The sequence below is a fragment of the Meles meles genome, chromosome 2 (assembly GCF_922984935.1).
Source record: "Meles meles chromosome 2, mMelMel3.1 paternal haplotype, whole genome shotgun sequence".
In the NCBI taxonomy this organism is placed as follows: Eukaryota; Metazoa; Chordata; class Mammalia; order Carnivora; family Mustelidae; genus Meles; species Meles meles.
Window position 1 is genome coordinate 165,939,868 of NC_060067.1, and position 27,001 is coordinate 165,966,868.

Consider the following 27,001-nt stretch of genomic DNA (forward strand, 5'->3'; position numbering starts at 1 on the left):
CCTATGCATTTTTCTTTGCTGCCATTTCTGTAAAGTATCCTAGAATTAGAATGCTCAGTTATGGGGTGCTTGGGTGGCTCAGTCAGTTTAGCATCTGCCTTCGGCTCGGGTCATGATCCCAGGGTTCTAAGATTGAGCCCCGTGTCAGGCTCTCTGCTCAGCAGGGAGCCTGCTTCTCCCTCTCCCTGCCTGTGCTCTCTGTAATAAATAAATAAATAAATAAATCTTTCAAAAAAATGAACGCTCAGTTATTATGTAGATGTTCAACTCTGGACAACAGTTTGGAATTACCTATTAAAGTGGACATGCTACACATCCAGGACAGCATTTGGTGTTCTCGCTAATTCATCTTCAATTTTAGCCAATCTGGTGGGTGTACAGAATCATTCGTTGTGGTTTTAATTTCATTTTCACAATTACTAATGAGAACAAATATCCTGTCATATCTTTACAGGCCATTTTGATATTCTCTTTTGTGAAGTGCTTTTTCAAGTCTCATCTAACTGACCAGCAGTTCTTCTTTTTTTTTTCCCAGCAGTTCTTTATACATTCTGCAGGTGAGCCCTTTGTTGATTGTGTTGCAAATACACTCCCCCACTCTGTACCCTGTCTTTTCACACTCTTAAAAGGGTCTTTTGCTAAATTTAAGCTCTTGTTTAACATAGTCCGACTTATTAATAATTTCCTGTATGGTAAGTGCTTTTTGTGTCCTGGCTAAGAAATTGTTCTCTACCCCAATGTCATGAAGATATTCTATATTATAAATCCTATAAGTTTTTACTGTTTTACCTTTCATATTTGAATGTATTAATCCATCTTGAAATTATTTGGGCGTTTGATATATGATATAGGTCAGGTTTAATATTTTTCTCCGATATCCCCAAATCAGTTATTAAAAATAACATCATTTTCCTACTACTCCTGGCAGCGCCACCTCTGATGTAAATCAAGTGTCCACATACATTGTAATGTTTCGGGATTCTCTGTTCTGTCCCAGTGCTCATCTGTTCTTGCAATAATAATTCTAGTTACTCTAGCTCTATAGCTAATCTTGATATAAAGAACAAGCCCTCCCACCCTGTTTCTCTTTAAGACTTAAGCCATTTACATATTAATTCTGGAACTTATCCTTAGCATTTTCATACAAATTTTAGAATCTATCCTCAGCATTTCCATATGGGAATTTTAGAATTGAATGGGCTGTTAATACTTGACTTTGTACTGAATCCATAGATCAGTTTGGGAATGATTGAGATTTTTACAATACTGAGTTTTTCCAAAAATCAATGAACATTTCATTTCTTTCCATTTATGTAATCTCCTTTAATTTCTCTAATAATGCTTTATAGTTTGTTGCTTAGAGGCACCACACACCTCTTGTTAGATTTATTGTTAGGGATGATATTGTAAATGGCATCTTTCTTAAGATTTCATTTTGTTTGTTGCTGGTAATAAAAATAAAAATGATTTTTGCTTATTGACTTTGTATCCAGCTACTCAGCTACGTGCACTTGTTGATTTCAACAATCTACAGATTCTTTCAAATTTTCTCTGCATACAATCATATCACTTATAAATAATGATAGTTGAGTTTCTCTTTCCAATCTTGATACCTTATGTAGCTTTCTTCCTGCCTTATTGTATTGGGTGCAACTTCTAATACGATATTCTATAGAGGTATCGATTTTTTTAAAGATTTTATTTATTTATTTGAGAGGGAAAGAGAGTGAGAGACAGCCTGAGAGGGGAGAAGGTCAGAGGGAGAAGCAGACTCCCCACGGAGCTGGGAGCTCTATGTGGAACTCGACCCAGGGACTCCAGGATCATGACCTGAGCTGAAGGTAGTTGCTTAACCAACTGAGCCACCCAGGCACGCTATAGAGGTATTGATATTGGTATCCTTGTCTGCTCCCAATCACTAAGGAAAGCTTTCAACATTTTGCCATACGATGTTTGCAACAGGCTTTTACAGCTACATTATTAAAGAATTCCTTTCTAAGCTGAATTTAAGGGATCTCTTGCAAAAGGATGAATTTTCCCTAATGTTGCTTCTATATCTCCTAAGATATGGTTTTTCATTTTTTTAATGCAATGAATTACACTTTTAAATAAAATTTTATTGTAAAATAGTTTTAATCCACTGAGCCACCCAGGCACCCCTAGAATAGTTTTAGATATTCAGCAAGTTTATTTGTATACAACCTTCACCCAGTTCCTGCTATTATTAAGATTTTAGGGGCTCCTGGGTGGCTCAGTAGTTAAGCAGCTGCCTTCAGCTCAAATCATGATCCCAGTGTCCTGGGACTGAGCCCCGTGTCATTCTCCCTCTGCCTGCTGCTTTCCCTACTTGTACTCTCTCTCTGTCAAATAAATTTTAAAAATCTCAAAAAAAATCTTATATTATTATATACTGTTTGAATTTTGAATGCCAAATCTTCTAAAATTCCTGGAATAAATCAACTTGGTAGGGAGATCTAATTCTTTTATGTATATTGCTAGTTTCAATTTGTTGATATTTTGTTTAGGATTATTGTATCTATATTAATGTCCTGTCACATTTTAGTATCACAGTTATACTAGCCTCACTTAATGAGCTGGGGAGCATCTCTTCTTTTTTATTCTTAGGAGGAGTTTGTGTAAGATTAGTGTTGTTTCTTTCTTTTTTAAAAGTTTTCAAACACTTTATTATTTATTTATTTATTTGAGAGAGAGAGCGCGCACATGTAAGCAGAGTAGCAGGTGCAGGGAGAGGGAGAAGCAGGCTCCTGACACGGGGCTCAATCCCAGGACCCTGGGATCATGATAGCAACCGAAGGCAGACACTTAACCAACTGAGTCACCCAGGTGTCTGTTGTTTCTTTCTTAAGTGTTTGGTAAATCTGCTGGTGAAGTTATTTTCACCTGGCATTTTCTTTATAGAAAGATTTAAAATTACAGAACCTATTTCTTGGTAGGCATGTAATTATTAAGATTTTCTATACTGTCAGTTTGAGTAAATTACATTTTTCAGGAATCTGTCCATTTCACCTAAGTTTTAGAATTCATTAATTCTCACTAATTAATTAATTCTCATTATTTTCTTAATATCTATAGGGTCTGATGTCTCCACTTTTTGGTACTACCATTGGTTATTTTTGTCTTATCTTATTTGTTAAATCTTACCAGGGATTTATTGATTTTATTAGTCTTTAAAAAGAGCACATTTTGGTATTACTACATCTGTATTTTTTTCCTATTTTGTAACTAATATTCTCAATTTTTTATTTCATTTCATCTATTTTCTTTAGGTCTAAAGTACTATCAATCCTTTTGTCAACTTTTTGAGATGGATGCCGATTTTCTGCCTTTCTTCTTTTCCAGAATATTTAAAGCTATAAATTTTCCTCTAAGCATAGTAGATACATCCCCCAACTTTTGTTGTTTTTTTCCCCCCAAGTTTAAATCAATTGGTATTTAAGAACTGATTTTATACCACAAGATGTGGTATAAAGGTGAACTAAATTTACAATTTAATTTGTTCATGGAAATTGCCTTCAAAATATATTGCAACTAAGCTGTATATAAGATTTTATATGCATTTTGGAAGACATCACACAGAAGCAGCTGTTTTGTCAATAAATTTGACCACTTTTACATTGCTCTTAGTCAGTCCACCACAGGTATGCAAGGTAAGAGAGTTCTCTGGACCTTACTGTACACACTGAACCATTCTGGGTAATGATTCATCTTCTCTCCTTGTAGAGTGACTAAGGACATGAAGCCAAATGCCTGATTATAATTTTTGAAGTACTCTTTGTAGACGGCATCTCTTTTACTTAATTCTGACCGTCCTGTTACTTTAAGGTCAAGTATAACTTAATTATTCTCAGAAGACAGCAGAAGCTGTCAACCACTAAGCATCTACTAACATGGCCATAAGGTTCAGGCTCCAGCCCCAGGCCTGCCTACCTGCTGCCTGTCCTCAAACTTTAATACGTACTACTTCTTGTTTTTACTCAGCTCAAAATATTTTCAGATTTTCAACGTGTTTTGTTATTTGACCCATGGGCTATCAAGTATGTGTGTGTGTGTGTGTATACATACACTTTTTTTAAGGTAAGCTCTAGCCCCAGTGTGGGGCTTGAACTCATGACCCTGAGAACAAGAGCCATGTGTTCTACCAACCAAGTCAGCCTGCCGCTCCTATCAAGTGTGTGTGTATGTATATACATGTGAAATTTTATTTTATTCTTTTCTTAAAAATTTTTTTAAAGATTTTATTCATTCATTTGACAGAGAGAGACACAGCAAGAGAGGGAACACAAGCAGGGGGAGTGGGAGAGGGAGAAGCAGGCCTCCCACTGAAAAAGAAGCCTGACATGGGGCTCGATCCCAGGGCCCTGGGATCATGACCCAAGCCGAAGGCAGACACTCCAACTGAGCCACCCAGGCACTCCTGAAATTATATTTTTTACATTTACCTATTTTAGAGAGAGAGGGAGGGGAGAGAACGTGAGTGAGGAGAGGGGCAGAGGGAGAGAATCTCAAGTAGACTACTTGCTGAGTGTGGAGCCTGACTGGAGCTTGATCTCACAACCCATGAAATCATGACCTGAGCCAAAATCACGAGTCAGAGGCTTAACTGACTGAGCTACCCGGCCGCCCCAAGTCTCCTAAAAATATGGGGATGTTCTAGATTATCATTTTTCTACTGATTTATGTATTAACTACATATGGTCAAAGAACGTACTCATTATGATTTTAAATACTTTGACAACTGAAACTTGCTTTTAGCTCAGTATTTGGCCAATTTTTGTAAATGTTATGTGTTTAAAAAGGTGTATTCAGCACCTGTTGAATGCAGCTTTCTTTGTATGTACATTAGGTCAAGTTCATTAATTATAGTGTAATTTTCTACAGTCTTCCTAATTTTGTTTGCTTGATCCACCAATTACTGAGAGATATTTGTTAAATTCTCCCACCATCATTGTGAATATTTTTACTTTCCATTGCACTTCCGTTATTTTTTGCTTGATATATTATGAAGCTGACTTATTAAATGCATACACACAATAAATTGTTACATTTTATTTTTTAGTTTCTACTTCATGTAATATTTATCTAAAACAACTTTTCTCTGGTTGGTGTTTGCATTATCTATTTATTCTTCTCCTTTTATTTATAAACTTTCTGTATCGTTATGCTGTGATCTCTAATAAAACATAAAGTTAAAAATCCTACTTGACAATTTGTTTTTTAAACATTAACATTTAATGAAATTTCTGAAATATTCTTAATGATAATTTATTCTATTTGTCTTATTGTTATATGTACTTTCTTTCTTGCCTTCTTGTGGGTTATTTTTTATCATTCCATTTTTTTCTTTAATTTAAAAGTCACAAACTTAAAAAACCCTCTTCTCTTGAAGGAAACTCTAGATTACAACATGTATCTCTTACTTACCAAAATTCAATTTTTTAAAAGATTTTTAAATTTATTTTTTATTTTTATTTATTTATTTGATAGAGATTACCTGAGCCACCTCAGTGCCCCCAAATTTAATTTTTTTTCAACTTATGTTTTAGGTTTATTTATTTACTTAAGTAATCACTACACCTAACCTGGGGCTTGAACTTAGAACCCCAAGATCAATAGTCACATGCTCTTCCATCTGAGCTGGTGAGGAATGCCCCCTCCCCACCCAGTGTAATGTTAACAATTACTTTCCTCTTCTTTCCAGATAATGCAGCCCTCACATACTTTTTTATCCCACTGCCAATTATTATTGTCTTACATTCTAATTCTTTCTTTAAACCTAATAAAACATTATTATTGTTGTGTAATACAATTTACATTCATTTGACTTACCCACATATTTTCTACTATTTTTACTCTTTACTTCTGCTTGAATCTCTAAGCTTCCACTTGGTATACTCCTTCCTCCTGAATAATATTTTTTAAAATTTCACTTAGAGGGCACCTGGGTGGCTAAGTCAGTTAAGTGTTTACCTTTGGCTCTGGTCATCATCCCAGGGTCCTGAAATCAAGCCCCACATCAGGCTCCCTGCTCAGTGGGGGGAGTAAGCATCTCCCTCTCCCTCTGCCCGCTGCTCCCCCCACTTGTGTGCTCTGTCAAATAAATAAGTAAAAATTAAAAAAATAAAATAAAATAAAATTTCACTTAGTGTGGGTCTCTTGGTAATTCTCTAAGTAAATTTTTTAAGGGAGGTGTATCTGAAAAATGCTTATTTTCTCTTCACTCTTGAAAGATAGTCCTGCTAGGTATGAAACTCTAGGTTACCAATTATTATTTTCCAGGGCTTTGAATATGTTATTCCATTTTTCTTGCTTCTACTGTCAGTTTAATTGGTCTCTTTTGAAAGTAATCTCTTTTTTTCTGGTTGCTTTAAGATTTTTTTTGTCATCTGAAGCAGTTTTACTATGATGTACTTGGGATTTTTCTTTGTATTCATTCCGCATTGGTTTATAGGGCTTCTTCAATCTGTGGCTTAATGTCTTGTCAATTTTAGAAAATGTTTAACCATTATCTCCTCAATTATTCTATCCCATTCTATCTGTGGGACTCCACACACACAGATGATAAGCCTACTCACTGTATCCTCTGTCTCTTAGGCCTTTTTTTGTATTTTATTTTTTCTTTTCATGATTTGTTCTAGATTGATTTTTTTCTGACCTATTGTGTAGTTCATTTATTCTATTTAGTATTACTGAATCTGTTAGTTCATCTTTCACAACTTAAAAATTTATTTTACTTTTCATTTCTAGCATTTTCTTTTGATGCTTTATCAACTCTGTTTTTATAATTCACAATTTTCTGCCAAAATTTTCAACCTAGTTTTTTATGTTCTCAAACACAGTAAGCATTGTTTTGGTTTGGTTTTTAGCATAGCTATTTTAAAGTTCAGTCTGATAAAGCCAATGTCTGGAGAACCTGGCATCAGTTTTAATTTTTTGCTATTTCTGCTGGTGCTCATTCATGTTGTTGTATCTCCTCATCTGCCTAGTTATTTTTGGTTGTGAGTCACATATTATATTTGAAAGACTATATGTAGTAACTTAAAGTCCTACATGATGTTATCTTAATATAGAGAGGTTTGCTTTTGCTAGGTGCCCAGGGCTACTTTATTTAAATTTCATGGATTGAAATGATTTAAAGGTAGATTGCAGTGCCTTTTAGGGCTATTTTATTTCCAGTTTACCCTTCCTCTTACATAGATGAAACCTTCTGCGGTCCCCAACCAAGAAGCAGAAACTTACCAGCCCTCACATAAGCCTTGGCAAACCATGAGTCCTAACTTTTTAAGTAGGCTCCATGCCCAGCATGGAGCCCAACACAAGCCTTGAACTCACAACCCCAAGATCAAGACCTGAGCTGAGATCCAGAGTTGGACGCCCAACTGAGCCATCCAGGAACCCCAAGCCTTAACTTTTTAGCTTCTATCAAGAGGGCTGCTCAGCCTCTTAGTTCCTTCTTTTGAAATTCATGAATATCTCTAGGAGAGAACTAGTCCCCAATTTTGGGTTTACACCTCTCTAGATTTTTTTCCAGATCTCAACTTGGTAATTATTTTGTTAGCTTTCTGAATGCCTCTAAAACAAATTTTAGAATATTGTGTCTAGCCTTTACAGTTATCTTAAGTCAGGGTTGATTCAAACTATCTAGTGCAGCATTACTAAAGTGGAAATGCTTAGTTTATATCACTGAAACCAAAATTGTATTGTGGTTTTAGTGTGGTTTCAGAATGGAATGGAATTAGAAGTATGCTCAATTCACCATCATAACCTAAAAAGCTATTCTTCATTTCCTTTCAGAAAATTAAAAAGCATGTATCAGCGGATATCTACACACCCTGTAAAAAATGGGAATGAAAGGATTCTATTTGTTTACTTTTGTACTTAACAGAGTATCTAGTACATTTTCCATATTAGCACTGAAAGTTCTACTCCATTCTTTTCTTTAGAGGTGCACGTAATATCACTCAATCTAATTCAACAAATATTTACTTATCATACTTACTATACTATACTTAGATTTAGGGTTATTTTGGTAAGCAAAAAACAATGTGTCCTAGCACCTAGGGAGTTTACAGTTGAGTGGGAGTAAAATATATTACTCTTATAATAATACAAATAAATGCAAAATTACAATTCTATCAAATGCTAAGGAGAGGTACACGATGATATGAGATAGCATGATAGGGGTATTGGATCTAGTCAGGGAGGTCAGAAATGTTACATGAGGATGTTCAATAAGCTGAATGAAAGCTAACCAGAAGAGAAAGGGGGAAAGGAGGCTTGCATAAGGAAAATAGTATTCTATGCAGAGAATCTATCATACGGATATGTCCTAATTGATTTACCCACCTCTCTGCTGAGGGACATTTAGACTGTTTTGAATCTTGACATTATGACAATACTTTAATATATATTCCTACATACAATTTTTGGCATAATTTTGTAAGCATATTTTTATGGTAATTAAGAATCCTTTCTTAGTATATACATTAAGAGTTGACAATAATTTCCATATCTACCTAGATTTGAATATAAATTCTACTAGATCTATTTCTTACATATTCCATCTTTCCCTAACTTAAATTCTTTATTTTGTTTGAATTTTCTCTTGTCTGCATTGTTTCCTCAAGAAGAAATGGTTCAGGGGTGACTGGGTGGCTCAGTGGGTTAAAGCCTCTGCCTTTGGCTCAGGTCATGATCCCAGGGTCCTGGGATCGAGCCCCACGTCGGGCTCTCTGCTTGGCAGGGAGCCCGCTTCCTCCTCTCTCTCTGCCTGCCTCTCTGCCTACTTGTGATCTCTGTCTGTCAAATAAATAAATAAAATCTTTAAAAAAAAAAAAGAAGAACTGGTTCATTATAGTGATCCCCTATCTCATACATACATAAAGATACTTATAAGCTATGCTCCACCTGCTCTTCACCTTCAATGCAGAATCTAAAACAACTATGTTCAGGACCCCCCTCTATCTGCCAAAGTAAGCTAGGCTTTTTCCACTATGTAGATGATTTATCCTAACAGTTGAGTGAATCACTTTAGCACAGAGCTTGGAAAACGAGACAGCCAGAGGTTAGAACTCAGGTGCCACCACCTTTCCAGAATCTTCTGCATTCTCAGTTAAGTTAGGATTAAAATCAAACTGCCCACAACACACTTGGAAAAAAATATTCCACTACACATATAATAAAATGTTACTATATAAACATCCCTCAGAGGCTATAAGAAGCAAAGCAAAAAATAAAGAGACATGTACATAACCCAGTAGGAAAATGGGCAAAAGGTATGAATTGACAATTCACAAAAGAAAAATACATGTGGTCAATTAAAAAAAATGTTCATTGGTCATCATAAAAGTACAAATTAAAATTTTAAAAATACTAGACTATAAAAATGATAATAAACAGTATTGGAGAGTGCACTGTGAACTATATACCACATATACATGGAATCTAGTACAGCCTTTCTAGAGGTTATCTTATCTGATTTAAAATTGTAAGTATTAAATGACACAGATATCCAATTTCTAGAAATTTATCCTATGAAAATAATCAAGAAAATGTTATTCTCAAATTCCTAATACTGCTTTCCTTTCTTTCATACCATATATCAACATCTGACTTGCACTTATTGTTTGTCTTCCCTCCCCTAGAATATAAGCTTATTGCATGCAAGGATCTAAATAGTACTTGCCATATATTAGGCATGTCACAAATACTGGTTGTTGACAGAATGTGTAAAGATTTATCTATAAGGATTTTTAAATCTGTAAGGTTTTAAAACAAAAAATTTGGAAAAAAAATCCAAAATCCAACAGCAGGGATTGATTAAAACAAAAATTATCAATAAAGACAACTAGATAACTGTTAAAAGTTAATCTATTAAAAAACTATAAATGCTTATGATACTAATACATGATTTTACTTTTGTTAAAAAGTAAAGGGGAAAATATATGCAAAGATATAAGACAGGTAACAATACTAGATCAAGATGTGAACAGTTGGTATCTATGAGGTGGTAGGATTACAGCTAACTTTTTTGTTCTTATTTATAGTTTCTTGTATTTTTCAAATTTTATTTTTCTGTAATGAACACAATTCTTTTTTAATAAGACAAAGAAGATTATTCAAAACAAACTAAAACCAAAACCAATACTTCATTTCTAGTTCAAACGAGAAAAGGCAAGTTTACCTTCAATTTCATCATCGGAAATCAATTCATCATCAGAGCATATGTTGAGAATGTTAACCAGCATCTCTGTGACTATATGATAAGACAAAATAACCCAAAATGTATACAATTAATAAGGTATTTTCTCTAAAATGATAAGAATGTCTAAATAAACACACATGTTAAATATAGACAAAAATGATTTGTCATTATGCTATTAAGAGTAATTATAAAGAGTAGCATTAAATCTAGACCTTCAGGTTTATATAGAATTTGGGGAAATTACTTGCTTCAGTAAAAGTCTGGTCTTTGAAGATTCTATTGTATAATTACTTGATTTCATGAGACTGCTGTCCAGAGCCTTTTTCCTCACTGATAGGTACATGAAAAGATTTTCTCCCATTTAACAAGGAAGTTAAGCCACCAGGTCTATGCCTGACAGATTTATTTTATATTTGCATAGCTTATTTATATAGGTGCACAAATAAAATTCTACAGGACACTATTTCCTATTTAAATCTCTTTATCACTGAAGAAATCACGGAAGGAATGCTATAGTGACTTATGTTATTTTTAACATCCTGATCATAGTGGGAGAGCTACTTTAATATTTACAACAAGAAGACCACAATAAACTAGAACTATAATTTAAAAACCAAGTTAAAAAACTTAAATAAATAAAAAACCAATTAAGTGCCATTTAAACATCTTTGTACTCTGAGAAGTGCCTGATGATGCTGATGTACTTACAGACACAAAAACAATCTTTGCTATTATTGTATAAAGCCATCAAAGGCACACACACACAAAAAAATCTTTGTAGAGAACAAAGACTTTAGAAAATACTTCTGATAACTTTATTATCTATTTATTTTGCTTCTGTAAGTTTAAAACATTTCTGAACCATCAGGAAGCTCATGCAAATATAAAAGTGTGCTCCATCACTAATGAAGACAACTGATCATCCAGTTCTCTTACCTTTTTCCCCAACAAATGGCAAAGACCATGTGAAAACATCCATAAAGTTTGGAAGCCAATAGGGGTGTGGAGAACAGTTAAACTGCCTGATATTCATGACATTGTTTTCGTATTTTAGCACAGCAGCTAAAAAGGAAAAAGCAGGAAAATCTGGTACAGAGGAACATGAATGGCAAATGGTATGCTTTGTATAGCTGTGCACCTACTAAACAGAATTCATAAACTTACTTTCCGTTTGTAAGTTCAGGACTCATTATCTAAGAGCAGATGGAAAATCTTAGAGCATTTTATACAGTTCATTCTTTTAAGAATTATCCCAAGGAACAAAGTTACCTAAAGATCTCATATAATAAAAGTACAAAAGAAACTGAGCTCTGAAACTTCAAAGGGTCACTACACAGTAACCATGTATAGAAATCTCACATTCCACATTAGAAAAATTTTGTCATAATTTCCCTTTATAGGCCAAATGGTTACAATTACAGCTCTCTTTTGAAGGCAGACATTTTTCACTAAGCAAACACAGCCTGTTTTGCTAGTCATTATCCAGAGCCAAAGATTTTATAAACTCTCTGGGAGTTTATAACGTAGCAATTATCAATTCATAGTTGGGGATACAGATGGCAAAATTGGAGCAATTTTTATGGCTCAAAAGTAGATTGTATCATCTCTGCATACTAGAGGATTAAAAAATAGCCATCTTTCCTATACAGAGTCAGTATACTGCTAACACCATATAAATGTTGAACTTAACCAGTTACCATGAGCATAAGCACTCATCACCATGAGCATGGGCCCTGCAATGCTGTTTGCATTATTGTCTTTAGTCTACTGTGATGATAAATAGAATCAGCTATGAAGCACTTCAGAAATGACAGATATAGGTCATTTCCTGGTTCCTGTTTCTCTGCTTATTAAAGGATAGCCTCATGTGCTCAAAATTTACGTTACTGGGCGTCTAAAATGTGTACCACCAGGAATGTAAATACATGAAAGGAGAATCTCCTACTCTTAAAAACCCAACACTGGATATAATATACATGTCCCATTATTCTCATGTACATATTTTTTTATTTAGGTTAGATGAATACATAATTATTCAATAATTCCCTCAATATACACAGGAAAAAGAAGTGAGAGGTGGGTCTTCACAGTGGATTATTAGAAATGAGAGCATAACAAATTGCTTTTAGGTATGTTCTCAGTGGACACAAAAATAGGAAAAGAAATCTTTAAAGATCATGACTTAAGGATCTTTCACATAATCACTGGAACTAAGAAATACTTGTTGGTAACAATATGTAAGAAAGAAAAGCAACAGAAGAAGAAAGAGAAAAAGGAAAGGGTGAGAGGGTTGTCATTTTCAAGAAAGAGGTACTTGGATGGGGAATAACTGAGTACCAGGAGACACTCTTTCATATACCACTCTCCTAAAAAAAAAAAAAGTCTGAGGAACAACCAAGGAAAATAAAAATGTTTCAAGATAAAGTTACCAATTGTGTCAAAGTCAACAGAAAACTCTGGTAGACGGGACTGTGACTTAAAAGTTCACTAAAGGGTCAGGGGTGGGAGGTTGGGGCAACCTGAGGGTTTTGAAGGGTCAGGGGTGGGAGGTTGGGAGAACAGGTGGTGGGTAATAGGGAGGGCACGTTTTGCATGGAGCACTGGGTGTTGTGCAAAAAGAATGAATACTGTTATGCTGAAAAAATAAATAAAATGGGAAAAAAAAAAGTTCACTAAAGGAATAATCAGTATCCAAACCAGGTTAGACTGGGGCAGAAAACAAGCTGGCACTTAGTGAGTGAGTGAAGTGACTGCTGTGTTGGTGGCCGGTTTCAGCTGAGCACACATAAACCCACTGTGCAGGCAACAGAAACTCTTCCTAGTGAGCTTGCTCTTCATCCCAAATATGAGGACTAGAGCCACGAAGTGTCCTTGAAGAAGTTGCCAATACCAGCAGCACATACCACTTATCACGGAAGAAATAAGAAAATTAAGTCTCTAACATATTGGGAATATTAGGAAGAAGAAAGTAAGAAATAATGGAGTTAGGGAGAAGCAGAGTGTTGTGGGATAGCTAAGACTCAGAAAAGAATGACAAGATGTGAAAAACTAGATGGCTGGGAGAGAACCAAAGTCAAAGAAGTGTTTTTTAAAATGGATAGTAAGCCACTGAGATGACTGATTCAAATCAGATTGAAGTGAGATGTGCCACTCCCTGGTGTCCCTTTAAACAGGCTACCTAGTAAGTATATTGTGGACCTCTTTTAAACTCAACTCCCCAGCTGCATTTACAAGGTATGACTATAAAGTAATGAGACTTAAAAACCATCAACTACAAACACACCAGACATTATATATGAGATGAGTGTGGTCCTCTGATATAATCACACTAGGCACAATAACAGTAAAATGTTACAGTATCATAGCAACTTTGAGTTTGACAGACACTTTTAATGTTTATTTTTAGCATTCCAACTTATCTTCAACAACTCTCTATGACAGGTATTTTAAAGATACACTGAGGCTCAGAGAAGTTAATTAAGTGTCATGTTAGCTGTGAATTTAAAAGTGAAGCAGGACTAGACTAAAATTTTTGATTCCTAGCTTAGTGCTCTTTTTAATAACCTTGCTGCCTTACCGTATATTTAATCCAAAGATGCTGCCACTACTCAAAACATTTTTGGAACTCCTCTTTTGGAATCGCCTCCAGACCCATTTTATAAGCAACACAAGAAAAACCAGTCTCATTACCCTATAATCATACCTTGTTTCGGACCCCAAACGGTATCATCTAGCTTGATCACTCACCTTATTCACCAGTCTTGACTCCAAATGACTTTTGGCTGTTCCAAAAATCAAATCCACCCTCAAAGGACGAAGATTTCCCATCACTGAGGATAATCAAAAGAATGTGTCGCAGACTCTGAAGGCAATGCCAAAAGAGGAGTTCCGAAAACTCTTTGAACAATGGCAGCATTGTTGGAATAAGCATATAGCTTCCCAAGGTAACTACTGTGAAGGGACAATACTCACTTGGATATATACGTTCTGGCATGTTTGTACAGAAGTTCTATTATTTTATAGTCATACTTTATAAACAACAAAATAGTTATAGAGGATATTACAGAGGAAGTTTGCCCTGATACAAAACTTAGAAACTATGAATCATAAAAAATTAAAAAAAAAAAAAAAAAAGATTTTGGGGTACCCAGCTGGCTTAGTCAGTACAGTGTAGCTCTTGATCTCAGGGTCATAAGTTCAAGCCCCATATTGGGCATATATAAAAATTTCAATAGGATAAGGTCTCAGAATTTCTGGATTGAAGGCATGTTTATATTTAATCCTGTTTAAACCTCTCTGAGGTTTAGAAAAATAATGTGACTTACCTAAAGTCACATTACTAGTTTCTGGCAGGGCTTGGACTAAAATGATTTTTCTGACTTTTTATACAGTATTCACCTACTTGTACCATTCCTCAAGAAAAGCAAAACAGCTTAATAATTTACAAACAGTAAAACTCCAAATAGTGATACTTTATTAAGGTACTGTTACAAATAAATTCACCAAAGGTAATAATTTGTGATAACTATCTAACTTGAACCTGAAATAATTTCTTCTTCTTATGTATTTTTTTAAAAGATTTACTTATTTATTTGGGGGGGGAGTGTTGGGGGGAGGAGCAGAGGGAGAAAATCTTCCAACAGTCCCCACTGAGCACAGAGCCTGACTCAGGGCTTAGTCCCATGACCCATGAAATCATGACCTGAGCTGAAACCAAGAGCCAGAGGCTCAACTCACTGAGCCACCCAGGTGCCCCTGTTCTTTTTATATTCTGATTTAGGAGTACACATCAGACCTATTATGATCCTTATTTATATTTACAAAGAGCCTAGTAATCCTTAGAAGATGAAAACCAAGCAGTAGCCTAAATTCTAAGTTTCTTGGTCTTTGTTTCAATTAAGACCTCTTATATATACACATACGTATGATTATATTAGAGCTCAGAATTAGTCATAAATTCAAATTCAAATATCACTGGGCTCCTTTACCTTTATTATTATAGACATCTAGGTAATTGGGGGCAGAGAAAATTGTAATGAGTGACGGAAAGCCTGTTGTTTGGCTCTTCCTGTACATTCGATACCTGGAAGAGAGATAACAGTCTGTCTGTCTTGGTATAAAAGGCAAAAACTCTGCAGTGATAATTGATACAGTTTTAATATAACTTACCCAGCATCCTGGGCTTCGTGGGCTCTGATTATTGATAACAAATTATTGTTCTGCAAAAATTCACAAACTGCAGGGTAGCTGAAAAAGAAAATTAGAAAACATAAACCCAGAACTAAAACAACTGGTTTTATTTTTTTATTTTATTTTTTAAAGATTTTATTTATTTATTTGACACAGAGAGACACAGTGAGAGAGGGAACGCAAGCAGGGGGGAGTGGGAGAAGGAGAAGCAGGCTTCCCACCATGCAGGGAGCCTGATGCGGGGCTCAATCCCAGAACCGTGGAATCATGACCTGAGCCGAAGGCAGATGCCCAATGACGGAGTCACCCAGGCAGCCCCTAAAACAACTGGTTTTTAATAGGAGGAAGGGAAAAGTAAAGATCCTATTAGTTGAATTTATTTCCAGATTATAGGTTTGATATACCACTGAACTTTATTAATGGCTTAGCAATAATCACTTTCCACTTCGCTAATATACCTCATTCCAGATCAAATATGCAGATAACAGACCTTAGGACAGGAAAAGAGCTCCCCTACCTTTTAATCTTTTTGTCTTAACCCTTAACATAACAATACCAAAACTTTTCTTGTCTTGATTAAAAAAAAAAAAGTACCAGGGTAGTGTGTACATGTGTGAGACAGTGAGAGAGAAAGAAAGATTAGGTGCTAAAAACTGAACACACAATTTTCAGATTATCAAATTGTTAGAAAAGCTCAAGAATCTACTTACAGCTTTGCAGGTAATATCAATGCCAAGTTGATATTATGCAGGAATATTTCAGGAGTAAAAGCAAAAAATACACACCCAACTGTATTCTAATGAAAATACTAACCATCATCTGAGGTTTCAGTGGTCGTAATCACAGATCACAAATCACCATAATAAATATAATGAAAAAATTTGTAATACTGGGAGAATTACCAAAATGTGACACAGAGACAGGAAGTGAGCAAATACTGTTGGAAAAATAATACCCAAGAGACTTGTTCAACACAGGATTGCTGCAAACCTTCAATCTGTAAAAAACTCAGTATCTATTAAGCGCGATACAGCGAACTGCAATAAAATATGGTATGCCTGTATTTTATATCCATATATAAAGGTGTTTTGTTTTCTTTTTTTTAATTAAAAAAATAGTCTGACATATTCCATTATCTGAATATACCACAAGGTATTTAACTAACTAGTCTTCTATTGAACATTTAGGTTGTTTTAAATCTTTTATCATAAGGGTACCTGAGTGGTTGAGTTGGTTAAGTATCTCACTCTAAATCTGAGGGTCTCAGGGTTGTGAGTTCATGCCCCATGTTAGGCTCCTTGCTGGGTGTGAGCTTACTTAAAAAAATAAATTTATCATAAATAGTGCAGACTCCCCATGCTGTCAAAAATCTGTGTATACCTTTTTTCTTGGAAGTAGAACTTTTTTTTTGGATGTAGAACTTTTTTAAAGTAGGCTCCCTGCCCAACATGGGGCCTGAACTCACAACCCTGAGATCAAGAGTCACATGCTCCACAGACTGAGCCAGCCAGGCACCCCTCATGTATGTAACTTTTGACTCACCCAAAGCTGGCCTGTTGAGTAGAAGCCTTACCCATAACATTCAATTGACACATACTTTGTATGTTTTATGTATCATATGCTGTATGCTTACACTAAAGTAAGCTAGAGAAAAGAAAATGTTAAGAAAAAATAAGCAAGAAAAATACATTTCTATAATGTATTGTATTTATATATATATAAAAAAAAACCCTGTTTAAGTGGACCTGTGCAGTTCAAACACGTGTTGTTTAAGGGTCAACTGTATATATGTTTTATATATCTGCACATTTACATAGTTGCTTCTTGTTATTTGCAGTAGCTATCTTGTAAATACTACATTAGTCAAACCTGAACCACTGCTCCTAGAGAAAATACACAGTTAGGGTCCTGTGAGCCTCTGGTCACATCTTCATTAACCAATCAATACATAACTGTGTTTTATGTGTGTTTCTGTGTAAGGACACCTTATTTAACATATACTGTTAATTAATTAACATGGAACTCATGGACAGCAGTGCCTTAAGTCATACCCGAATGAAGCTTATATAACATATATGTATTTTCTCTGTAAGACATATCAAGCCTTCTTAAATGTAGAAATACTCAGTAGCACTTAAGCACTATGTTGGGGGCCATTTTACATAGCAAAATCACCAACAAAAAATGTGGGAAATATTGCACTATATGGACCACAAAAAGAATGGTGTAATAATAATCTTAAAGCATGAAAGCTGAAACAAGACAGCAAAGCAGTTCCTTTTTAACCTCAGTTAGGAACACATATGGAGTGACAAATTTTTCATCATTCTGAACATGTGCATGTCTGACTGACGGTGATTGTGCTGTGAGTGGTGACTTTGCAGTTACAAGTAATTTTTAGCAGGTAGGCAAATTTGAAGATCAGAATTCGTAAATAACAAGCATCAACTGTATAGCCACAGGAATACATTTTAGAAGAACTTCTTGGAGCACCTGGATGGCTTAGTGGGTTAAAGCCTCTGCCTTCGGCTCAGGTCATGATCTCAGGGTCCTGGGACTGAGGCCCATATCAGGCTCTCTGCTCAGCAGGGAGTCTGCTTCCCCCCTCTTTCTCTCTGCCTGCCTCTCTATTTGTGATCTCTGCCTGTCAAATAAATAATAAAATCTTTAGAAAAAAAAAAAAAAAAAAGAACTACTTCTGGATCAAAGGCCCTTGGCATTTATAATAGATGTTAAGCTCTTCTCCAAAGAAATCATACCAGTTTATGTTGTACAAACAATAAAAAAGTATTATGTTCTTTATTTTAAGCAACGTAAAGAGAAGTTTTTTAGGGGTTTAGTCAGTTGAGCATCTGAATTTTGGTTTTGGCTCAGGTCATGATCTCAGGGTTGTGGGATCCAGCCCTGTGTCAGGCTCCATGCTCAGTTCAGAGTCTGCTTGAGATCCTCCCTATGCCCCTATCCCAACCCCAGCGCATGCATATACGCTCTCTCACTCTCAAAATAAATAAATAAAATCTTTTAAAAAAATTTTAGAAGGGAGTAAAATTTAAATGACTCAGAAAGTAATAAAACAAGGTTGCTTAAAAGAATGTTACAACTATGACAATATTAAGGCTTTTCACTTATTTTATGTGTATTTCATTTAATAAGTGTTTTATTTAGGCAATTAACAGAGACTTGAACTAAATGTATGCATTACTTGTCACACTAAAACACTGGCATTAAAAAATTAAACTTCAAACCTCTATCTCCCTATTTTTGAACAGCAGAACAAAATAAAAGCTCACATTCAAGATTTAAGACAACAACCAACTTCCAGGAAATGTCCTGGTCTTAGTTCACAATGTCCTGTTCTTTTTATATCTTTGCCTATAGCAGTGGTTCCAAATGCTAGAGAGCTTTTAAAAAAAAATAACAGGATTTTCCTGTCTCAGACTCACTGAATCAGAATCTCTGGGGGAAGAGCCAACAAATCTTTATTTTTAAAAAAGCTCATAGATGATGTTTGGGAAGAAATAATCAAGGTTGTTTTCAGTCAGAAAATAACATTTAAGCACTGTAAGATGTTCTGTTCAATCATGTTCAGTATATTATATTTAGGTCCTAATGAAGGTACTCATATATGATGGTACATAATACCTACTAAAATGTAAAAAAATAAACAAGGATTTTCTGCCTTCTAGTCATCAAAAAATAAAAAAGGCTTTATAGTACACAAATTAGGGATATAAAGTACTTATAAATAATTTGATGAAACATATTACAATTGCTTTTCCTAATTTTATAACTTTGAGGATTAGCTTACCTGTAAAAATAAGAGCACCCTCGGACAGTGTTGTGAGTATAGTGCTCCAAGGTCTTTTCATTGCCATAATCCTCTGAAGGATCAGACCAAAGCAGGTCACACACTGGCCCAAAGGCTGGAGGTTCTTTAAACCTATCTAACTAGAAAACACACAAAAGCCAAAAGAAGAAAAATCATGAAGGCAAAAGAGCTTTTGGAAACTGGTATTGGTCAAAAACAAAACAAAACAAAACAAAAAACAAAACCCTCCCACCCACAAGAACATGTTAGGAGAAAAAGCAGCAAGCCCCAATACAGAATTTTTCCTTTAGGAAGAAAATGAGCATTTAATAAATTTGGATACACAATTTTTATTATTTTTTTGAAATAAACTTGTATAACTATCCCTGTCATCAAGCCATACTGTAGAAAAGGACTCGTTTATATCCTAGTCTTAAAAGCAGTACCCACCTAATTCAAATGTGAAATCAACCACTATGGAGATACACTATTATTAAGAAAGACTATGTAACGGATCATTTCAACTGCCTAGGTGAGCTAACATTACCATCAGAGGAGGAAAGGTTTTACAATTGTTCTGTTTACTTCATTCCAATGGAGAGTTCTAGTTTTATTTTGTGAAGGACTTTCATCCTTTCCATTCTATGCAGTGTAGGCATTTCAATGTAAGTTATTAATTTAAGACTTGAGTCACTGCTGCTTTGGTTGTTAGTAGCATAAACACCAAGACAAAACCAGTAACTAAAATAGCTGAGGACTTCTACTAAGTGAAAGGGGAAGTTTTTAATACAATTGATTCAGAACTGCAAAATTCAAGACTTATACTGTAAAAGAGAAATTCTGGTTATTTAAAGACCATCAGGCAGCAGAAATATAGGCATATCTTCTTACCCTGAGGAGAGTAAACTTTAATTCAAAGAAAAGTCTTATAAACAGAAAAATCTTTAATTTCAGTACCTACATGAGACAGGTAGAAAAATACAAAGGTAGAGAAAAGATATAATGTAGAACAAGAAAAGTGAAAAAAGGATGGATCATCCTTATAGAAAATCCCAAAAATAATAACCACCGGTTCACACAGTGTAGCAATTAAATTCTATCATCTAAAATGTCAAAGTTAATGAAATTTCAGAGCTGGAAGTCCTCAGATCATCTACTCTAACTTTCTCATTTCTCAGAGAAGAAAATGTGACTTAGAGTTAAGTTGTTTGGTCAAGGTTACACAATTAACTGCAGGACAGGGATTAGAATCCTGATTTCCTTCCTTTCGTATTATTACTAAATCTAAAGTTTCAGGGCTATACTCAAAATAGGTTATGTCTCCAGTGGGTGAAAATACAGATTTCATTAAGATTTACATATATTTTCTGGAAGATATTTAGCAAAATGTTAACAGTGGTTGTCTGCCAATAAGGAGATAACAGGTGATTTCCACTTTCTTACTTTTGATTATCTGTATTTAAAAATTTTCAGCAATAGAGGCATATTAGATGACTACAGTAAAAAATAAAACTAAAAATATATATACTTCATGAGACTAATGAAAGATTACTTACTTTCTTAATGTCATCTAAACTAGTAATTTCAGGTGACATCCCTCCATGTACACACAGAAACTGCTGGTTTAAGAGGGCAGCAAGAGGAAGACAGTCAAATGTCTCCATACATGCATCATACACCTGTTCGGAATATTTGATTCGACCTATCAAAAAAAGAAAAACAGTCAAAGGAAGAAAAGCTAAAAGTTATCATATGTGAAAAAGGATACTGGACAGAAAATTATGAAGCTACTTCAAAGTTAATTATTTCAGGCCAATTTGAAAACAATCATCTTTATAAAAATATTCTTGAAAAGTTGTAGATAAAAGGTAAAGAAAATCTCCTCTAAAGACAAGTGTGACCTTGGATTAACTTTCCAGCTTTGTTGCCTTGGAAACCTGATAAGGTGAATGTCAGCTGTGTTATAAGGCAACATGGCTTATGGTAAAAATTACTCAATTACCTGGTAGGTACCTACAGCTTTGGACTTCTGAGTGGGATGACTCAGGTAGGTCCCTCTGGGACCCTGGAATCTAAACCAATAAAGCTCTTATGGGCAATATTGGGAATAGTGCTACATGAGGCTTGTAAGCCACAGGGACTCCCTGATCTACCCAATGTGGATATTGTTTCCCTGCACCTGAACTGTGATTTGGAGGGGGAGACAAAAGGCAGGAAATCTTTGGACTGCTATACCCACTCCTATGAGGACTACTCCACTGAAAAGGGATGCCAGGATCCCCATTCCTGGACTGTATCCTTCTAAGTAGATAAATGCCAATATGGCCCACAGGAGTCTTGTAAGCCTGAATATTTTGGGGGAACTAAAAAGACTCCCTGTGGGTACTGAAGATATATAACTAGAAACTGAAGTTTCAAGAGTAATCAAGAAAACGTCAATAATCTTTTGCTATGATTTTCAACATCTTTAAGAATATTTTGTCCCAATTCTATTTTATGTAAAAAAGTTCATCTTTGGGGCACATAGGTGGCTCAACTGGTTAAATACCTGCCTTTGGATCAGGTCATGAGATCGAGTCCCTCACTGGGCTCCCTCTCCGTCTCTTTCAAGTAAATAAAAAATAATAATAATGAAAATAAATGTTCATCTTTATGAACTGTATTTTGGAGTTAAAGAACAAGGAAACACTCCAGTGGGCCAAGGGTGGGGTCTCCACAATTACCCAGAAAGAATCTGTCATGAAGTAAGAGGCGGAAAGTTACAAGATGGTTTTAGTTTAAAGAGGAAGGGAATATTTTCTTCCTCCTTGGCCTTGGATTTCAGAAAGTCAAGCGTGGAGGTGCCTGTTGGTAGAGAAGGCAAGAGGCTGTATAGGCAGGCAGCCTTACAGAACTGTGAGCTCCATCTCTTCCAAAATTCTGTGAAGATGAGACAAGCCTACAGGACCTAGAGAACAAAGCTATAGCAAGTGAGTCAGATTATCTAGCTGATCATTATTTCTGTGTTTACTTATAATTTCCAAGCTTTTAGAAAAGATGTGTTTAAGGATCAGAGCCTCGTCTTAGCAAGGCTTTGGAGAATAAAGTGAAGGGTAATGGTCCAGATTTGGGCCAGAGTACAGAACATGGATGGCAGAAATGTCTGGAGAGACATTTCTAAAGGGGAGGCATAAGTGAAAGGACCATATTTGAGGTTAAAAGACCTTCCATTCCTGAATGTGAGGATCTTCTCCTTATTGCCAAGGTTTGAGAACATTAAGGGAGTTTGTGGGTTCCTTTAAAAACTTCAGAGCATTTCTGCAGGGAGTCTGCTTCCTCCTCTCTCTCTGCCTGCCTCTCTGCCTAGTTGTGATTTCTCTCTGTCAAATAAAAAACAAAAACAAAAACAAAAAAAAAAAACTTCGGAGCATTTAATATTACCATGACCACAATTAAGATCATCTTATTTCACAACATACACTAACTCTAATTGGACAACCAAGTTAATAAGAGCCATGCCTTATGAATCTTTGCATCTCTTTAAAATTATATCCTTATATTCTGCTTTTTGTTTGAACGCTATAAATTTTGACTATTGCAAAAGTAGATCCATACTGGCCACAAAGTTTTTATGAGGAAAGAAGTTAAAACAAAACAAAAAAACCAACCAACTGCTTTTGTCTGTGGCCAGTGATTAAAAAACCCTTGGAGCCAGTGTTCCCTCTGTTGCCAATGTCAATAAAAAATTCCTCTATAAGAGTCTTAAGCTTGGATATAGGCAGGAGTTCTGTGTTTGTTGTTTTTTTTTTTAAATTCAAGTATAATTGACATGCAATATCATATTAGTTTCAGTACAACATAGTAATTCATTTCTATACATTATGTAATGCTCACCATGATTAGTGTAGTTACCATCCTTATCATATAGTTATTACAATAGTATTGACTATATATCCTATGTCATACTTTTCATTATTGTGATGTATTTATTCTCTAATTGGAAGTTTGTGCCTCTTAATCACCTTAACCCATTTAGTCCATTCTCCCACTGGATTCCCCTCTGGAAACCGTATTTGTTCTACATATTTATGAGTCTGTTTCTGCTTTTGTTTTTCAGATTCCACATCTAAGCGAAATCATAAGGTATTTGTCTTTCTCTATCTGATTATCTTACTTAATACAACACTCCCTGGGTCATTCCATGTTATCACAAAGAACAAGAGTTTTCATTCACTTTATGGCTGAGTAACACTGTTGTGTGTGGGGGCGCCTAGGTGGCTCAGTCAGTAAAGTGGCTGACTTGATTTCGGCTTAGTTCCCCATCCCAGTTTCCTGGTGTTGCAGGATGGAGCCCTGCATCACGCTCCCTGCTTGGCCGGGTGGTCTGCTTCTCCCTCTGCCCCTCCCCCTGCTCCTGCTTTCTCTCTCTCTCTCAAATAAATAAATAAAATCTTTAAAAAAAAATATATTACTCTGTGTGTGTGTGTGTATATATATATACACACACCACATCTTTATCTACTTCCCTATCAAAGGATACTATGCTGCTTTCATATCTTGGCTACTGTAATTAATGTTACAATAAACATAAGGGTACATATATCTTTCAAATTACTGTTTTCATTTTCTTTGGTTAAATCCCTAAGTGATGGAATTATATGGTACTTCTATTTTTTTTTCCTATTTTTAATTTTGTAAGGAAACTCCATACTGTTTTCCATAATGGTTGCACCAACTTACATCCTTCTCCCCATCTTTACGTGTTATCTCTTGTCTTTTCGATACTAGCCATTCTGACTAGTGTGAGGTGATAGCTCACTGTGGTTTTGATATGCATTTCCCTGATGATTAGTGATACTGAACAACTTTTCATATGTCTGTTGGTCATCTGGATTTCTTTGGAGAAAGGTCTACAAATGACTCAAAAGAATTCCTTAGCCTACTACCAAAAAGATACCAAGTTTGGAGAAAGATGGCAAGCAATACAGTGACTTAACCCCATTTTGTACATTAAAACAGGAGGTTACACAGAAAACAAGCGTTGGCGAGAATGTGCAGAAAAAAATGGAACCCTTGTGCACTGCTGGTAGGAATGCAAACTGGTGCAGCTACTATGGAAAACAGTATAGAGGTTCCTCAAGAAATTAGAAGTAGAACTACCCTATAGTCGAGTAATCACATTACTGCTTATTCACCCAAGGAATGCAAAAACACTAATTCAAAAGGATATCTGTACCCCTATGTTTACCGCAGCATTATTTACAATAGACAAATTACGGAAACAGCTCATATGTCCACTGATACATGAATGGATAAAGAAAATGTTATAAGTATAGGTATAATGGAGTATTTATTATTTAACCACAAAAATAAAGGTATCTTGCTGTTTGCAATGACATGGATGGAGCTAGAATATAATACTAAATGAAGTTAGCCAGAGAAAGAAAAATACCATATGATTTCACTCATGTGGAATTTAAGAAACAAAACAAAACAAAACAAAAAAAAAAAGAGAGAGAGAGAGAGGAGCCGGGGTGGCTCAACTGGTTAAGCTTCAGCTCAGGTCATGATCCCAGGGTTCTGGAATCAAGCCCCATGTCGGGCTCTCTGCTCAGAGGAAAGCCTGTTTCTCCTCCCACTGTTCCTCCCTGCCCACCCACCCTCCAACCCCTGCCTGTGCTTGCTCTTTCTCTCAATCTCAAATAAAAATTTTTTTCAATTTTTTTAAAAAAAGAGAGAGAGAGAAACCAAGAAACAGACTCTTAACTATAGAGACCAAACTACTGGTTACCAGAGGAGAGGTGAGTGGGGAGATGGGCTAAATAGGTGATGGGGATTAAGAGTACACTTATCATTATGAGCACTGAGTAATGTATAGAATTGTTGAACCACTTTATTGTATATCTGAAACTAATATAACACTAATTGTTAACTGTACTGGAATTAAAATTTAAAAATTCCTATTTTTAAAAACCAGGAGATTATGAATCAAATTAAGCCAAAAGAAGTTAATGTTATATTAACATGTGACCAAAATAGTTCACAAAATGTCATTTCCTTAAAGTATATGAATAGGTATATAAATACCAACATATTTATTTTCTGAGGGGTTAGACTGAAGATATTTATATTCTTATTTATAGTTTATCTATGTTTTCTCTGATGAATTATATGAATTTGTATAGTAATATTTATTATTATATTATCTTTATTATTGAAATTTGTTGAAGGCTCACAATGTATCTGTGCCTCAGTGAGTTAAGTGTTCCCCACAGCATGGTGGTCAAGAGAATGGAGTCTGGAACCTGACTGCCTAGATCTGAAGCTTGGCTTACTAGCTGTGATACTCAGCACAAATTACTTAGTTCCCTGTGCTTTGATTTCCTCATCTATAAAACGGGCATAATAACAATACATACCTATATTACAAGGTTGCTGAGAAGATTAAATGAATTCATATATATATATATAATGCTCTGAATAACATCTGGCACACGGTAGATATTATGTAAGTGTTAACTAATGAAATTACCTTATTTTATCTTCACAGAAACCCTGTGAAACAATTACTATTATTATCTTCATTAAAGAGCTGAAGAAATTGGGCCTACTTGCCCGAAGTCACAAGCTAGTAAGTGGTAGAACTGGAAACTGAACCTGTTCATGCTCTTAATACCATGCAATTCTCCTCCCAATCATTATTCCAAATTAAATATTTAATAGGGAAATAGTCAAATATATAATTCCCAAAGGTTAAATAAGCTAGCTCAGTGTTTTATTTTCGTGACAAATTTGAAGCTTCATCCTTAAAACAGTAATTTCCATATCAAAGGGAAATGTACCTCAATCACAGGATCACAGTGGTGATACAAGTTTTGTTTGTTTGTTTTTTAAAGTTTATTTATTTGACAGACAGAGATCACAAGTAGGCAGAGAGGCAGGCAGAGAGATAGAGGGAGGAAGCAGGCTCCCTGCTCAGCAGAGAGCCTGATGCGGGGCTCAATCCCAGGACCCTGAGATCATGACCTGAGCCGAAGGCAGAGGCTTTAACCCACTGAGCCACTCAGGTGCCCCATAAGTTCTAACCAGTATCCAAATTGCAACATTATGGGATGCCTGGGTGGCTCAGTGGGTTAAGCCTCTGTCTTCAGCTCAGGTCATGATCTCAGGGTCGAGATCAAGGCCCGCATCGGGATCTCTACTCAGTGGGGAGCCTGCTTTCCCTTCTGTCTCTGCCTGCCTCTCTGCCTACCTGTGACCTCTCTATCTCGCTGTCAAATAAACAAACAAATAAAATCTTTAAAAAAAAATAATGTAACATTAAGGGCGCCTGGGTGGGCTCAGTTGGTTAGGCAACTGCCTTTGGCTCAGGTCATGATCCTGGAGTCCCAGGATGGAGTCCCACATTGGACTCCCTGCTCGATAGGGAGTCTGTTTCTCCCTCTCTCTCATTTTCTCACTCCCAAATAAATAAATACATAAATAAATCTTTTAAAAAAGTAACCCAAAATTACCAAAACGAAATTCTTTTTTTATTTTTTATTTTTTAAGATTTTACGTATTTATTTGACAGAGAGAGTGAGCAAGAGAGGGAATACAAGCAGAGGGATTGGGAGAGGGCGAAGCAGGAATGCTGAGCAGGGAGCCCAATGCGGTGCTGATCCCAGGACCCTGAGATCATGACCTCAGCCGAAGGCAGATGCTTTACGACTGAACCACCCAGGAGTCCCATAAAACAAAATTTCAACAATATTCTTTAAAAGAAATTTTGAGAGTCAACACTATTTTCAAGAAACCATGAC

The 27,001-nt window shown here is 35.6% G+C and overlaps 1 protein-coding gene across 2 annotated transcripts in view; it reads right to left on the bottom strand.

The window, feature by feature from the left end:
• Positions 1-27,001, bottom strand: part of PPP3CC (protein phosphatase 3 catalytic subunit gamma) — a 97,635-nt gene that overhangs the window by 16,812 nt on the left and 53,822 nt on the right. For both annotated transcript variants that reach the window (XM_045996793.1, XM_045996785.1), the window contains exons 5-10: positions 20,777-20,922; positions 19,221-19,360; positions 15,392-15,469; positions 15,211-15,305; positions 11,159-11,284; positions 10,202-10,273 (exon numbers count right to left, since the gene is read on the bottom strand). In XM_045996793.1, the coding sequence (XP_045852749.1) occupies positions 10,202-10,273; positions 11,159-11,284; positions 15,211-15,305; positions 15,392-15,469; positions 19,221-19,360; positions 20,777-20,922 (657 nt within the window). The remainder of the gene's footprint in view (positions 1-10,201; positions 10,274-11,158; positions 11,285-15,210; positions 15,306-15,391; positions 15,470-19,220; positions 19,361-20,776; positions 20,923-27,001) is intronic.